We start from the raw sequence: 16,292 nt of genomic DNA on the forward strand, positions 1-16,292 counted from the left end.
TCACAACACCCAACGCTAGAAAAGAAATTAAAAAAATCATGGAGGGCAAAAGGTCAATATATGTGAAAGGAGGAAATAGGGAAGGAAGATTTGGGTAAAAGATGAAGTTGACATAGGTCAGACCGCAACAATCAGCTGGTTTATCTAATAATAGTAGTAACAGTGAGGTATCATCCTGTCACTGTAGTCCAGCCTGGGCGACAGGGTGAGACCCCACCTCCTAAATAAATAAAGTAGTAGATGCAGCAGCTAATCCTTCATTTACTGAACAAGTTTATGAGTTAGGCTCTATTATCACTGTTTTACTGATGAAGAGAGGCTCAGAGAGGATAAGTAATTTGCCCATGTGACACAGTAAGAAGTGAAGATCCTATCTACAGCAGCCTGACTTCAGTCATTACTCTTAAACACATCCATTTGCAAGCCTGGGTATCAGTTGGTTCCTCCATGGGCCCTTAAACTCACCCATATAGTATGTGATACACATATATCAAATTTAAGGGAAGTGTATCCATTTTACTCAGTTTAATGGATACTAGTACTATGTGGAATGAATAATAAGTAGAGAGAAAGAGGGAGGTGACAAAGTAATCTGAGGCTGCTGTGAAGTGATAGGCCCGCCGCGGAGCCCAGCAGCAGATGCGCCGGCGGGCTCTGGGGGGCAGAAGGGAGGGACCGCGGACTGGTCCTTGGCAGCCTCGGGGGCGGCGGGCGCTCAGGCGCAGGCGCGGCCCGGCTGTCAGGCGCTGATGCGTGGGGCCACCTGCAGAGGCGTCCTCGCCCCGTCCCCGGGATGTCCCCTGGACTCGGACCCCCGTGCCCTCCCTGCCCTGTGCTGTCACAGACTGACCTGATTCCTCCCATGCCAAAAAGATGGGTTGAAGAAAATATTTCCAGCCCTCTTCCCGATCATCCCTTTCCCTGGGAGAGCCGCTGGCCCCTCAGCAGGGGGCTGCGCACGGCGGTGGCAGCGAGCTGCGGCTTTGTTTCTCAGGCACCTGTTGTGGGTCCCAAATAGAAACGTCGCCCTTGGGGATCCGGGACCGGGCAGCCCGTGTCCGGGGGTGGGCGTGCTTGGCTGCACCGTCCACCCGGGTGGGCGGTCCTGGGGTGGGGGCCTGGGGCGCCGGGGCTCTGCCTGGAAGGGAGGGGCCGAACGGCGCCCGGGCCGGAGTCGAGCCAGCCGGGGCGCTGACCGCCGCGCTCGCCCCCTCCCTTCCGCCCTCCGCCCTCCGCCCTCCTCCCTCCCTCTCTCCCCGGCGCGGGCGAGTGTCTGCAGCGCGGCGGCCAGGAAATGCCGCAGATGCGCCGCGCAGCATCCCCGGCGGAGGCAGCGCGCCGGTCCTCCCGCACCGCCGCCGCGGCCTCGGCCCGGCCCGGAACAGACGCCCCGTGCAGGGCCAGGAGAGCGGCCAGCGCGGCCGCAGAGGGTCCGGGCGTCCGCCGTCCCCCGCCCGCCCTCGCCGCACTCCCGGCTCCTCCGCTTGGCGTGGCGCTGCCGGTCGCCGCCCCTGCGGTCGCCGAGATTTGCCGCTGCTGAAACCCGAGAGGGACTCGGGCTCCCGGAGCCGGGCGGCCCACCCTCGGCCCGCCAGGAGACCTGGGCGTCTCCTCTGCCGGCCCCGGCGCCCGCCGCCCCCTGCACCCCCGCTCTGCGTCTTCGGCTTCCGCGATCTTCCCCAGCCTGCTGCTCCTTCCTCTTTTCCTGTTCCCAAGGCTGCGTCTTGCTGACTAGGATACTGTCCGGGGGTTACGAGGGAGACAGGGGAATTGGCCAGTCATCGCTTAAACTTCGGCATGGCGGGTTACCTCTCCCCTGCTGCTTACCTGTACGTGGAGGAGCAGGAGTACCTCCAGGCCTACGAGGATGTCCTGGAGAGGTACAAAGGTATGTGGTCCCTGCCCTGTGCCTGGGGAGCTTGGCGCGGATTGGAGAAGCAACCGCTACTTTTCCTTAACCAGGGCCACCACTGCTTGGGCATGAGTAAACAGGTGTCTGGACCAGTCTTGGGAATGGACCAGGTCTTTCTGCATGGGATTTAGTACCCCTAGCCAGGGAGGATGGTGGGGGGTGGGCGGCAGTCTGGAGACGCCCTTAGATGAGCAGTAGAGAGAGGGGAAGGGGGTTTGGTTTCCAAGAAGCACATTGCATTTTCTCTCTCTTGTAAAAGCTCTTAAGCAGTACGCATAATCATAATTCTTCCTGGGAGGGTGGATACCGATTAATTCTTTATGGGATTACTAAGGCATTGCTGCTCCTACTTGCCTAGGGTATTGGTTAGCTCTGTAAAAAAGGTTCAGCATCACTAGATCATTTTCCTTAAAATGATCTTATTTGAAAAAGTTTGTGCCTATATACTTTTTCTGATGTATTGTAAAAATTATTTTATAGCGTGATAGATAAAACACTTTAGTTAGTGAATTCTTTGTAAATTTAAATGTAAAGAATATATTTTGAGATTTTTTTTTTCTGCCCATCCTTTATGTTCAGGAAATTCTATGCCAACCTGATATTTATGTTTTAGTATAATGTTTACTTTGACTTTATAGTTAAATATAATGACTAAATAGAACTTGCAGCTGTCCATTTTACAAGAGTGTTTTTGTCTCTGGAAATGTATTTTTAAGTGTGTATATATCATCTCCTGATTGTGGCTCCCGGAACACTCCGCACTCAAGGGCAGCTTACAGAGGTTTAACGTATTTCTAGTGAATAGTGGCCCATTTCATAGGTTGGATTCAAATGGTTTTGTATCCTTTCAATATTGCTTTTAGTAACTCAATGTCTGTACATTCAGTGGTATTATATGGTTAACAATGCATGTAGTTTTCTATTAGTGAAAAGTAGAAATATAAAATATTGAACTAAGCAATAAAATTCCAAATCCCCAGAAAGCTCAAATCCATTCACAATTGTTTTCTTTCTTTGTAGAATATGTTTTATAACTGAAATTCTTGTAATCTATGTAGAATTTTGTAAACAGTACAATGAGAATTCCTTTGTGCTAAGACTCTTACTGTGTATAATACTGCCACTGAGTGAGTGCAATGATATTTTAGGCCAAAGCACATTTGTGGCATTTGTGTATGTGTGGGTAATAGACTCATGTTTACTTCCATCTCTCCATTTTAAAATAAGGTTTGTAATTAGTTGTCTTCAGAATTTTAAAAAGGAGAAATATTGTAATATAAACTAACAAACCTTATTGAGGAAATACATCTGTACTCTATAAAGTCAGGAACAAAAAAAAATCAGAAGGTTCTAAAGTACATACATTTTATACTTTTGAAAAAATTATAACTGGATGAATTTTTGTCACATGAAGTTTTACCTAAGTGACATGTGGGTGATTTCAGGTGACTGAACATGTTAAGTGCTGATTTTACTTGTCTTAAAGAAACGTATTGTTTAAGAGCTTATCTTTGTCTTTTGAAATAAAAGAGAATTAAAGATCTGAAGGCCAGTGTACAACAATCAGTACTGCCCTTAAACATACACATCTTCAAACATGTTGTTCACACGTCACTGAAAAAGTGATGGGAATTTTCCTCATTTTACTTGTGGTTTTAAAATGCTTAGTTCATAAGTTTGTACTTGGCTTTATAGTTGTTCTATGTTTCATTTAATTGTGGAAAGGAAAGTAGAAGTATTGGGCAGTGTATTCCATGAAAACCTGGAGACCTGGAAAATTCATTGTCTTCTGAAGTGTTTTGAAGCCAGTTATGATTTCCCATCAGTATCCAGTACGATGACTTCACTACAGTGCTTATTATCCTGATGACTTGCTGTGGGGACTGACCTAATCAGAAAAGAATTGTAGGCTTGAATAGGGAGTGTCAGTTCACTAAACGTTCAGAGTACAGTTGCTCACTTTCTGAAATCATGCATTGTTCAAAACATTTTATGTTCTCATTTAAACTTAAGAGAGGTTATTTTGATTTTTATTTCTGACCAAGTTCCTTGGTTACAGAATGAATTTGTATTCATCTAGAATATTATCAGGTTGCCAAGTTATCATATGCCTCAGCTGTTGAGTAGTGTAAGTGCTGGAGTCAGCTGGAACCAATTCAAAATCTGCCTGTTGTCAGAAATGCAGAATTATCATAATCTATAATGTTAGGAATTATGAGCATTAGGTTTAGAAGTCGAGAGTTTTGTTAGGCCTAGTCTTCAGACTGCCTTGGGAGGACTTCAAATCAGACTCCCTGTAGAAAAACAAGAATAGTGGAGAGTAAGCGCTAATTATTTATGGTGTAGTCAGTCTATTCTTGTGTCTTGCTTTGGTCCTTTACTTCTGGGCAAAAATAGGCAACTGTTTGCTGAATTAGAATAACACAGAAAGAGCTATTTGCTACAAAGAAGGGTTCAGTGTTCTGATTCATATTCTAGTCCTGTCACTTGTAAAATTTATTCATAGAATATTCAGGGACATCTGATTAAAGAAAAAACACATCATATTTCTTCAGCTGATACCAAACTTCAGCTGAATAAAGGCATTTATTTTTGAGTAAAACATAATTCTTTATTATTGTTTATGCTAGAAATTGTCTATGTCAGAGTGTATCTTTACACTTTGTATCTTTACTCTTTTGTATCTCTAGTAAATTATCCAGTGTATGTACTGTGTACTACAAAACGTTCTTAGTAGGTTAGCTTAAAAGATATAGTAGTATCTTATTTTTCTTCTTAAGTGTAAGGAGACTGACCCATATGCTGTTATCATAAATGATTAATTAGCTCTCATCTTATGAAATTCTGCTGTTAGTGTATCATTGGAAGATTTTGTTTTCCCAACACATTGTTACTTTGTAGTATGATGTTAAGTGAGAAAATGAGATAATGTGAACTCAATACATTTTGTTCTATACCTCATAGATGTAATTTTAAAATGTTACATTATTTTGGTTTACCAAAATGGTTATTTTTCTATTGATCCGACGGTAATGAAAGTGTTGCATTTATCATTTTCTTTATGAAAGCTGAATGGGTGTTTTGGTTATTTATCTATAATATCACTAACCCCTGAAAACTGCTGTTTAGGCAAAGGCAAAGTTTTCTCTGTTTTTTTTACAAATTGCTTTAGTTTCTTCTCTCATTAGGGCTATAAAATCTGCTTATGTGCATGGTGACAAAAGGAACTAAGACTACCATAATTTTCATTTTCAGTTCGGGTTTATTGCCTTTATTGATAGATGATTAGTAAAAATTCGGTCATTTTACTCTGTAAATCAGCTCTGATACTCAGTTGAGTTGAAAATTGGAGTATGCAGGTTTCAGGGAATTTCTCTGCAGCATGTAATGGTCTAGCTCACTGGTTTTCATTTGGCTTCTAGGATTCTGCAAAAACTTGATTTCACATTTTTCTGCTCATGCTGTATTCATAGGTTAACAGTTGTATAATAAATGAACTTTAACTGTGCTGCATCATGATAATGTTATATTATAGCTAGTCATAATAGTGTAAGTCTGGGATTTTTGTTTTCTTTTCAAAGTGAAAAGGCTGAATTTGCTGATTGTTAGTTAAGATTATGTGTGACTGTTTGTAATAGAAAACAAGTGATCATGCTTAACCAAATAGATGTTTTCTTTTTCTCAGGTACTGAGAGGTCCTAAGTAGGCAGAACTAGTTTGTAGGGTACCTCCATTTGCCAATAGACACTCAGATTCCTCTATTTCTGTGTAGCTATTTATAGGGTATCTTGTGGTCGTTTTGTGATCACAAGATGACTGCTCCTCCTCCAGCCCTTGTGTCTCCATTCCAGGGGACAGCTGTTCCAGGGGCCATCTCTATCTGCAGGTAGCCTAGGAAATGTAAATTTTTAAGTTGGCTTCCTTTAGTGCCCTGAACAAAATTGAAGTTTTGTTTGTAAAGAATATGGAAAGACTTGCAGCTGGTTTTGCAACCAGCAGTGTCTGGCACATAGAGGGCAAAGTGTCCAAGTTAAAATTGGAAACTTAAAATTTGGATACATATTAACAATCATCACACAATATATTTGACTTCACTAAAGTTTGAGGAATATCTGAGAGATCCATGAGGTTTCTGAGTATTTTCAAAATGATGCAGTTGAATGTTTTATGTTACAACATGGGTTGAAAAGTAATTTTCACCAAATAACTAGGATTAAATTGTGTTTATTGCCTCACACAATAAGGAGCATATATCAGTTCGGGAATATGGGAAATTATAAGATATTGTTAGTGAATTTAATTTTAAACTTCTACTGATTTTTCAGTTTATTTTGTTCTGACTTAGAGAGTTATCTCAACATTTATTTAGCCAGAGTCTTTAAAAAGAAGGCTTATGCTTTTTAAAACTTTTAATTTTTTTTCTTTTGTATTTGAACAATTTGGAGATGCTTAATTTCTGGCTCAGTAACAGTTTTAGGTAATCAGTGTAAGGACAGGTGGTGAGAACAATTTATTGTCATACTTCTATCTTGTAGTCTGACAAAGAAGTGCTTATATTTCCGCCTTTGGGTCATATATGTCTCAGGATCCTGGCTCTGTTGGGAGCTAGAATATTTGACCAAAGCGTCTTCATGCAACTGGAGATTATGAAAATATCTGAAGCTATAGAAGTGACAATAAGATGAAATATCTAGGCTGTCATGTTCATTTCTGTTTTAGTTCCACAACTGAGTATAAAAGTACACAAGAATGTACCCAAATCATGTGACCTGGCGGACTAATTGGGAAGAGAAGATGATTTGTAGTTTAGAATGTTTGTTATTTCATATTAATTAAACACAGATGCTTCTGTTTCATTGAAGTCTTCTCTCTATAATGGCTTTGAAGAAAAAAACAGGAAAGACTTCCTTGTCCATTTTTTAGCTCTTAATATGTTAGGGGTTACATTCTACTTACTTCCAAGGAGGAATTTCAGGCAATTTTTTGCTGAAGTCTGTCATTGTTTCTGTAAGTGATCAGATATGACCCTTTTTTTCTTCTTCTATTTTTTTTTTTTTGCTTGTCCTTTAATGCAATTTTGTTAGCTTTTGTTTTCTGACCTACCTCATCTCTCCCAAAAGAGGAAGCAAATAATTCTGCTTAGGTTGAGTGTTGGGGAAAGCTTCGTATTTAGGGTCAAATGGGATTTCACCCTGTGAGAAGGTGAAAAGTACCAGGGAGGAAAACTCCAAGAGGAGACACTAACATGACTTTTCCATTTCATTGACATAATCACCAAAATCATTTTGATCGTTGGCTGAAATGCACTGTAGGTTTCAGGGAAAGGATTGGATAGAATTTGTAGGAAGATGGATGAATGATGGAGAGTTATGCTGTACCAAATTGAAAACAGTCTTGAGTGCCATGCCCAGGACTGAGTTTGGGCTTTATTCTTTAGGCAGTGAGAGTGACCCTCTATGATTCCTAGCAGGAAGTGAGATAGATTTTTAGAGAGAGCACTCTGGCAGCAGTGTGAAAGACTGAGTTAGAAGGGAAGACTCAGGCAGGGAGACAGGTTAAATGGGTACTGTAAAATTATAGTGGTTGGAATGGAAGGTTGATTCTAGAGAAATTTTAGGAATTGTCAGGATGACTGTAGTTGATTCTGCATGTGGGGACAGGAGGCGGGTGCAGCAACTTTTGTTGTTGAGATTATGTCCAAAAAGCTTGAGGTGTTCCCTTTGTAAGTTTAAAAAAAATATGTAGTATGTGTTTATTAGAAAAGGTGTTTTTTAAAACATTTTTATTATTAATCACTATTAGACCGTTCTTGGTAGTTAAGTGGAACAAAAGCTGTTTTGCTTGACCTTGGAAATACAGCAAATAGTATGCCCTAGAAAACTGGAATGCTCTCTTTAATGTAGAGCTCTCTAAGTAACACCTTATCAGTCTGCTTGTTGTGAATTCTCTGAGCATGATTAGTAGCATCTTAAAGCAGTGGACCTTTTTCCCCAAGCAAATAAAATAATTGAATTTATATCCTTTTAAAAAATACATATACATGATGAAAAACTTGCAATTTTTTTTTTTTTTTGAGACGGAGTCTCATTCCATCACCCAGGCTGGAGTACAGTGGTATGATCTTGGCTCCCTGCAGACTACACCTCCTGGATTCAAGCAATTCTCTGTCTCAGCCTCCTGAGTAACTGGAACTACAGGCGCCTGCCACCACACCCAGCTAATTTTTGTATTTTTAGTAGAGACAGGGGTCTCACCTTGTTGGTCAGTCTGGTCTTGTACTCCTGACCTCAGGTGATTCACCTGCCTCGGCCTCCCAAAGTGCTGGGGTTATAGGCGTGAGCCACCACGCCTGACCATATTTCAAAAGTTTTTAAAATTTGTTTTTATTTCAGAAATCATCTTAATTTACTCATTGTTTATTTTCTATATAAAGTTCAGCAAGTATGTAGAGTTAGTTTGGTTTGATGTATAAAAATTTCAGTGGTTTTATGTTCATTTAAGTTCTCAGCTATCTGCAATTTGAGCATTAAGCTTTACATTTTTAATTTCAAATTGCAAAACAATATCTATCATTTATATGTCGACCTACGCATATGCCTGGCATGGTGCTGGGTAGTGCATGTGAAATACACATATGTATATATATGTAAGTTTAAAGAATCACATAGCTATAAGTGGTAGAAATGGCATTTGAACATAAATGTATTATTTGTCCTAAACTATATATTTTGAGTGTCATTATATTGACTGGGAGATGTTGTAGAAATAGTTACTAAAAATATATTTATTAAGATTCTGATTTTGATTAATACTACAACTTTGTGAGATACATTAAATGAATGCATGAAATTAAAGTTAATAGTTTATAGATTTATAGATACTACTTTTGTTCAAAATGAATAGATTTTGGAAGTCAAACTGTTGTGTCTTAGTTGTATTATAAATTCTAATGACTAGATAGTATAAAAAGAAAATAAAATTTTAATATGAGCATTTCCATTGCCTATTTGGGTTGAGAAGATTTTGAAAAGAACTGTTTTTGTAAATGTCAGCAATGAATATGGCCTCTTTCATACATGCCTGAAATGTTTCCTGGAAAGAATTGTCAAAGAGAGTTGACAAAGTCTTGATTTTACTCTAGTGGGTGAAAATATTTCCCAGTGAATCCTGGTATTAAAGATATTATACAAACATTTTATTGTTCTAGTGAATTAAAAATGTGCCCCTGTATTCAGTGTTATGGTTCTCCATGCTGGCCATGCCAGTGTAATGATTTGTTTTGGTGTAAAATAATACTACTTGTAGTGAGGTAGACACTGGGTTAATAAAGGTGGGATAAAATAGGGCATATGGAATATTCTGAGCAGTAGAGATTATGTAGGTAGTCAATGCATTAGGTAGACCTAAGAAGTCAGGTACTGTGGCTCTTCCTACACCAGTAGTCTTTTTAAAAAATGCACACATTATTTTTTAAGAGCAGTTTTAGGTTTACAGTAAAATTGAGCAGAATGACATAGTTGCCATATACTCCCTCTTCTTCTCCCATAGTTTCTCCTATTTACATCTGGTAAATGGATCTCCTATTTACATTTGATGTGCTACATTTGTTGTAATTGATGTATTGGTAAATTGGTTCGTCAGTTACATAGTTGATTACAAGATTAATAGTTTACATTGGGGTTTCCTTTGTTGTACAGTTCTATGGGTTTTGACAAATGTATAATATCATGTGTCTATTGTTATAGTATCATACAGAAGAGTTTTACTGCTCTCAAATTCTCTGTGTTTGACCTATTTGTTCCTATTCAGCTGCAGAACCCCTGACAACCACTGATCTTTTTGCTGTCTATTTTTTGTTTTTGTAGAGTGTCAAATAGTTGGAATCCCACAGTATATAGGCTTTTCTCACTAGCTTCTTTCATTTAATACTATGCATTTAAGGTTCCTCCATGTCTTGTCATGGCTTGATAGCTTACCTCTTTTTATTGCTAAGTATTAGTTCACTGTCTGGAAGAACCAAAGTTTACTTATCCATTCACCTACTGAAGGACATCTTGGTTACTCCTAAGTGTTGACTCCTAAGTTATGAATATGACTGCTGTAAACAGCCGGGTGCACATTTTTGTATGTACATGTTTTCAAGTCATTTGTATAAAGGAGTATGATTGCTGGATCGTATGGTATGTTTAGCTTTGTGAGAAACTGCTAACTTGTCTTCCAAAGTGGGTGTACTGTTTTTTATTTCCACCAACAATAAGTGAGAGTTCCTGTTGCTCCACATCCTATCAGCCTTTGGTATTGTCACTGTTTTGTATTTTAGCCATTCAGGTAGGTGTGTATTTCATTATTGTTTTAATTTGCAATTCCCTAAATGACATTTGGTGGTGAGTATCTTTTTATATGCTTCTCATCTGTGTATTTCCTTTGGTGAGATATCTGTTTAGATCTTTTGCCCACTTTAAAAATTTTTTTATTTTGAGACAGGGTTTTACTTTGTTGCCCAGACTGGATACAGTGATAAAATCATAACTTACTTAACCATGAACCCCTGTCTCAGCATATCCTCCTGCCTCATCCTCCCGAGTATCTGGGAGTGCAGGCATGTACCACCATGTTGGGCTAATATTTTTATGTTATATAAAGACAGGGTCTTGGTATATTGCCCAGGCTGGTCATGAATTCCTGGGCTGTAGTGATCCGCCTGCCTTGGCTTTCTCAAGTGCTGGGATTTACAGGTATGAGCCATCGTGTCTGGCCCTTTTGCCCACTTTTAAATTGTGTGTGTGTGTTTTATTGTTGAGTTTTTGGAGTTTTTTTGTGTGTGTATTTTGGTTACCAGTCCTTTATCAGATATGTTTTGCAAATGATCAGTAACCTTTTTATACCATGACCTCCTTTGGACATCTTTGAGCCCCACTGCATATTATAGGCATTGTTTAAATAAATAAGGACCTGATTACTTCCTTTCATATGTTCATAGCATTCGTAAGTACTATTTTGTTTTAGCTAAGTACACTGTTTATTGTACCTGCTTTATAGAGTTGTGTGTGGTGACTCTGAGTTCAGCAATCTGACAGTTTGCTTTGGTGTATCTAATATGCTGCTGCAGCTGCAATTCAGGTATCCAGTTGGTTGGCAGCTAAGATGCTTTATAACACTTGAGTCTAAAATTAGTTGAACTGTTCTATTTTAAGGGTAGACTGAAATTGGTAGTCCGTGTCCTGTAAAACATGTGAAAGTTAGAAACTCTTAGGATATTGAATTACTTCTTTAGAAATGTAATCAGAAGTGGAGTTGGGTAGAAAGTTAGTTTGTGTTCATTTTTAAGAAAGCTTTGTTACGATAATTTGATTATGGCCTGGATGTAGCGCTGTATGTATACAGTATCCACGAACACACATTTTCACTGTTGCCTCTTAGAGGTAAGACAGTGCTTTCATATAAATGATTATATGTGATTTTAAAAATATGAGTTGAGTTAGAGCATGATCAGTTGATTTTTTTCTATTAGTGTATTTTAGAAGAGTTGCAGTTCCTAAATGTTTAGAATTTTGGAACACCATTGACTGCCTTTGCTAGAAAAAAGAGTGATTAAAGGAGTACTTGGTTGTTTCTCATGGTCTTTCAATAACCTTACTTGTGTAACAGAAACTAGAGATTGTTGAAAATAAGGCCAGGCGTGGTGGCTCAAGCCTGTAATCCCAGCACTTAGGGAGGCCAAGGTAGGTTGATCACATGAGGTCAGGAGTTCGAGATCAGCTTGGCCAACATGGTGAAACCCTATCTCTACTAAAAATACAAAAATTGGGCTGGGTGCAGTGGCTCATGCCTATAATCCCAGCACTTTGGGAGGCTGACGCAGGAGAATTGCTTGAACCTGGGAGGTGGAGGTTGCAGTAAGCCTAGATCTCGTCATTGCACTCCACCTTGAGTAATGAGAGCAAAACTCTTTCTCAAAAAACAAAACTAAACAAAAACAAAAACAAAGATTAGCTGGATGTGGTAAAGGGTGCCTGTAATCTCTGCTGCTCAGAAGGGTGAGGCAGGAGATTCACTTGAACCTGGGAGGCAGAGGTTGCATTGAGCTGAGATCGTGCCATTGTACTCCAGCCTAGACAGTAAGAGTAAAACTCTGACTAAAAAAAAAAAAAAAAAAAAGGAATGTTGAAAATAGTAGATAAAAAGCAGAGTGATTCAAATTAGAGAGTTTGATTTTTCATATAATAAGAATTTTATACCTCTTGAAGCAATATTTTATGCTATAGAGGCAGTTTTTTTGCAGTGTTATTTGAAAATGTCTGTATTAGTCCATTTCATACTGCTGATAAAGACATACTTGAGACTGGGCAATTTACAAAATAAAGAGATTTAATTGGACTCACAGTTCCACGTGGCTGGGGAAGCCTCACAATCATGGTGGAAGGCCAGGAGGAGCAAGTCACCTCTTACATGGATGGCAGCAGACAAAGAGATAGAACTTGTGCAGAGGAACTCCTCTTTTTAAAACCATCAGATCTTGTGAGACTTATTTACTATCATGAGAACAGCATAGGAAAGACTTGACACCATGATTCAATTACCTCCCACTGGGTCCCTCCTACAACACATCGAAATTCGAGATGAGATTTGGCCAAACTGTATCAGTGTCCTTCAAGCAGTCTCAGAAGCTATAACAATTTAGGTACTATAGATAATGTATAGTTTTTTTTTTTTCTTTTTGTTTTTTTTAAGATGGAGTCATGCTCTGTCACCCAGGCTGGGGTGCAGTGGCACGCTCTTGGCTCACTGCAACCTCCGCCTCCTGGTTTCAAGCTGTTCTTCTGCCTCAGCCTCCTGAGTAGGTGGGATTACAGGTGCACACAACCACGGCTGGCTATTTTTTTTGTTTTTTTAGTAGAGATGGGGTTTCACCATCTTGGCCAGCCTGGTCTTGAACACATGACCTCGTGATTTGCCTGCCTCAGCCAATGTATAGTCTTTACTTTTCTTTGAACCTTTTTGGAAGGTCTAAAGCAGGATTGAAGTATGCTTTAGTTTTCTTGTGGAAAAAGAAATGTACTTATAATATGTATCCCTTTTAGAAAACTATATAGAAATTTAGATTTGTGCTTCAGTAGAAGTACAATACTGTAAATGGAACGAAATACTTTTATAATTAGCATTTTTTGAAAGCGTTCAGGCAGCATTGTTCCCAACCTTTCTTATATTTCTAGTCAGAAATTAATTGGTCATATGCTTCAAGTGAACAGATTACCATCTAATATATTCTCTACTCCCTCATCCCTATCACATTTTGTGCTCAGTCTTCCCCTAGAAAAACTGGGAAGAGATGAAGTGTTTCGGACCGGGAGAAGCAGGTCTTCACAAGTTTGGAACATGTGGTTTAATTCCAAATACTTATTGATCCTCTACATTAAAATATGTTAAGGAATCAGGGCTTACAGGAGGAAGAGGAACACAGGTTCGTAGCCTCTCAAAGAGCACAGTTTGGTGAGGAAAGTGGACCAGCTCCACTCATTATATGTGAGTGCTACAAAAGAGGAGTGATCCGATCATCCAGGGTTTTCACAAGCAGGGTTGGCATTTAAAGGAAGGCAGAATTAAAGTGGGAGCTTGGGAAGGGGAGAGGCTTTGTACTATGTGTGGGTGGATGGTGTAGATAGAAGTTTTTCTTGGGGCCACCATGTCATTTGGACAATCTGACCTTGTATTTCACCTTTTGCATTGTAGGAAAAGTATTATCACAATAATTTAATTAGTACTTTAATATAAACAAGATAGATTTTGCTTATAGGTAATCAGTGTTGAGTTGAAGATTTTATTCTCCGTTTTTAAGAACTCTGCTGTATCATACAGATATTACAAAACCTGAGGGTTTAGTAGTGAGAGATAAGTTTTGGGTATGGCTTGGCAAATGTAAAGATTGAATGTGACATGCTCTTTTAGACAGACTCTCACTTTGTTGCCAGGCTGGAGTGCAGTGGCACAATCTTAGGTCACTGCAAGTTCCACCTCCCAGGTTGAAGTGATTCTCCTGCCTCAGTGTCTTCAGTAGCTGGGACTACAGGCACACACAACTACGTCCAGCTAATTTTTGTATTTTTAGTAGAGATGGGGTTTCACCATGTTGGCCAGGATGGTCTTGATCTCTTGACCTCATGATCTGCCCACCTTGGCCTCCCAAAGTGCTAGGATTACAGGCATGAGCCACCACACCTGGCTGGATGTGACACTGTTAATATGGTGTAGGAAACTCTCAATTAGATTGATGATCATAATTTTAGCACTTTATACTTTTTTTTACATATATGATACAATTTGATTCTTATAACATTTCTCTGAGACAAGCAATGTAAGTGTGCCAGTGGCCTTATTTTATAGACAAGGAAATCAGGCTTCTATGATTGCATTGACAGGTGGTAGACTGGGGCTAGAATTCTGGTCTTCTGATAGACAGTCTAGAGAACACTGTACTGTAGGTAATTGTGGCCTATCCTTATATGCAGTCAAAGTTATTAATAATATGGACCATAGGTAATATATGTGGTGAGAGGTAAATAGTCTCTGTTTAAGTAAATAGCAATTGAATATTGCTGTTGTTCTGGAATTACAGCCCGTATTTAGGAAGAAATAAGGCTTACCTTTTGTTTAATGTGGTGTTGGGCTATCCTGTCCATAAATTCGGTGAAAAGTTCTATTTCTGACTGTAGAAGATTTAGTTACTTGAGGGAAAAACTCCATTATTATCTCTTGTTTTTGTTAATTGAAACAGCTCTTAAAATTAGAGGGTTATACATTTAGACAGAAAAACTATCCCATTGACTTAAAGATGTAATTTCAGTAGTACTCAATGACAAAGGAGGAACCATGTAAGTACTTGGGGAAAACATGGAAAGAAAGCTTATGTCACATACTTGCTAACAGTTTTGGAAAATAAAGAAGTGAACAAAAGTAGACAAAATGAGTAAAACTTTGTAGTTCAGTTATCTATATATATTAATTTTATGACATACGTCCTTTTCCATTTATTTTTTTCTCCATAATATATGACATTTAAAAATTGGGACCACTGCGTGTATAGTTCTATACCCTGCTGGTTTACTTAATATATCACAGCATTTTTTAATGTCATAAAATATTATTTCAAACCATTTTAATGACAATATATGCATTCTACTATGTGCGGTAAATAATGTGAGAAAACATTTAAGCAATTTTGTATCCTGATTAGTTTTTGGTTAATATTATTAGGTTGGTATTTTTACGTCTAATTCCAAGCTTCAGAAACACAGTTTTTCAAGATAAGAAAGAAGTCATATGGATTATATAAGCCAATTAGCAGTTAAATATTTATAAGATAGTGCCTAATTCATGATTGAGTAGATTCTTGAGTTATGTGTCCAATTAAGAAATTCTAATCACTCTGAATTCTAGAAATTCAACAATAAAGGAAGTAAGCACTAATACTCAGGAGATCTGATTTTCATTTCTGTCTCATACTAACTAGCTAGTCTTGGATGGCTTATAGATGAAAATGAATGATTGCCAAGGTTCTTTATCATCCTGTTATATCTCCCTTAATTAATTACTTCATTATTTACTTATTTCTTGAGTGTTCTTATGTGCCAGCAACTATGTTAGGTCCATGGGGTGCTAAACCTAAAAAAATTAGTTGTCTTTTATGTTTTTTTGTTGCGTTATGGATGTATCACTTTATACTGATATGATCTGTTTGGTTACTCTTGACATCATTTTCTGACATACTTTCCATTTATTGTTTATGGCATACATCTCATTTTTTATTTTGGAAATGAACACCGTATTCACCGTATTCATGGTTTTAATTTTTTGTAGAAACTATTATTGATTCCATTTGAAAACCCTTTTAAAATGCCTTCCAGTGTTTTGATATAGTTTGCTGTCATTTTTTGCATTTGTATTACATTACTTGTACTAGGCTTCAAGACTGTATTATTTATTAATGATATTCAATCAAGGACTATGGGGCATTGATCTAACGGTAACATTGAAGTCAAACTTTGGAGGAAACTCGCACTTTAAAAGTTTTTTAACTCTCCTTACATGCATTAATAATATGTAAACTTTGAGTGTGTGCAAATGACCTCTTTTGAGAAATTTCAAAGTTGTTACCTATTTTATCACTATGTCTTGTTCTTGCATGTCTAGGTCAGTGTTTCTTTTGTGTTTGGCTAAATGATCACCATATACATGCAGTTTTCAGGAAAGGCCTAAATGTTGTTCCCTCCAAGGCTCCTTTTTCCATCTCCAGTTAATGGAAGATTTTTTCATAGCACTTTTAGTTCCACTTTAGCAGTGAACTTGAACAAACTGTTTCTGGTTGGCCATTTCTTTCTCCAAG

General features: G+C 38.7%; 1 protein-coding gene across 23 annotated transcripts in view; it reads left to right on the forward strand.

The window, feature by feature from the left end:
• The window catches only part of DST (dystonin), a 497,116-nt gene that overhangs the window by 120,286 nt on the left and 360,538 nt on the right, over positions 1 to 16,292 (forward strand). For 4 of the 23 annotated variants that reach the window (XM_064360956.1, XM_064360958.1, XM_064360959.1 and 1 more), the window contains exon 1: positions 1,749 to 1,888. The exons of 16 other annotated variants lie outside the window; for them this stretch is intronic. In XM_064360956.1, coding sequence (XP_064217026.1) covers positions 1,798 to 1,888 — 91 coding nt within the window. In that variant the 5' untranslated portion in view covers positions 1,749 to 1,797. Of the gene's footprint in view, positions 1 to 1,299; positions 1,889 to 16,292 lie in introns of those variants that run through there. 3 more of the 23 variants (XM_064360966.1, XM_064360967.1, XM_064360968.1) reach the window with 1 other exon arrangement.

Source organism: Aotus nancymaae, unplaced genomic scaffold (assembly GCF_030222135.1).
Source record: "Aotus nancymaae isolate 86718 unplaced genomic scaffold, 86718_ANA_hifiasm-v0.15.2.pri h1tg000040l, whole genome shotgun sequence".
Classification (NCBI taxonomy): domain Eukaryota; kingdom Metazoa; phylum Chordata; class Mammalia; order Primates; family Aotidae; genus Aotus; species Aotus nancymaae.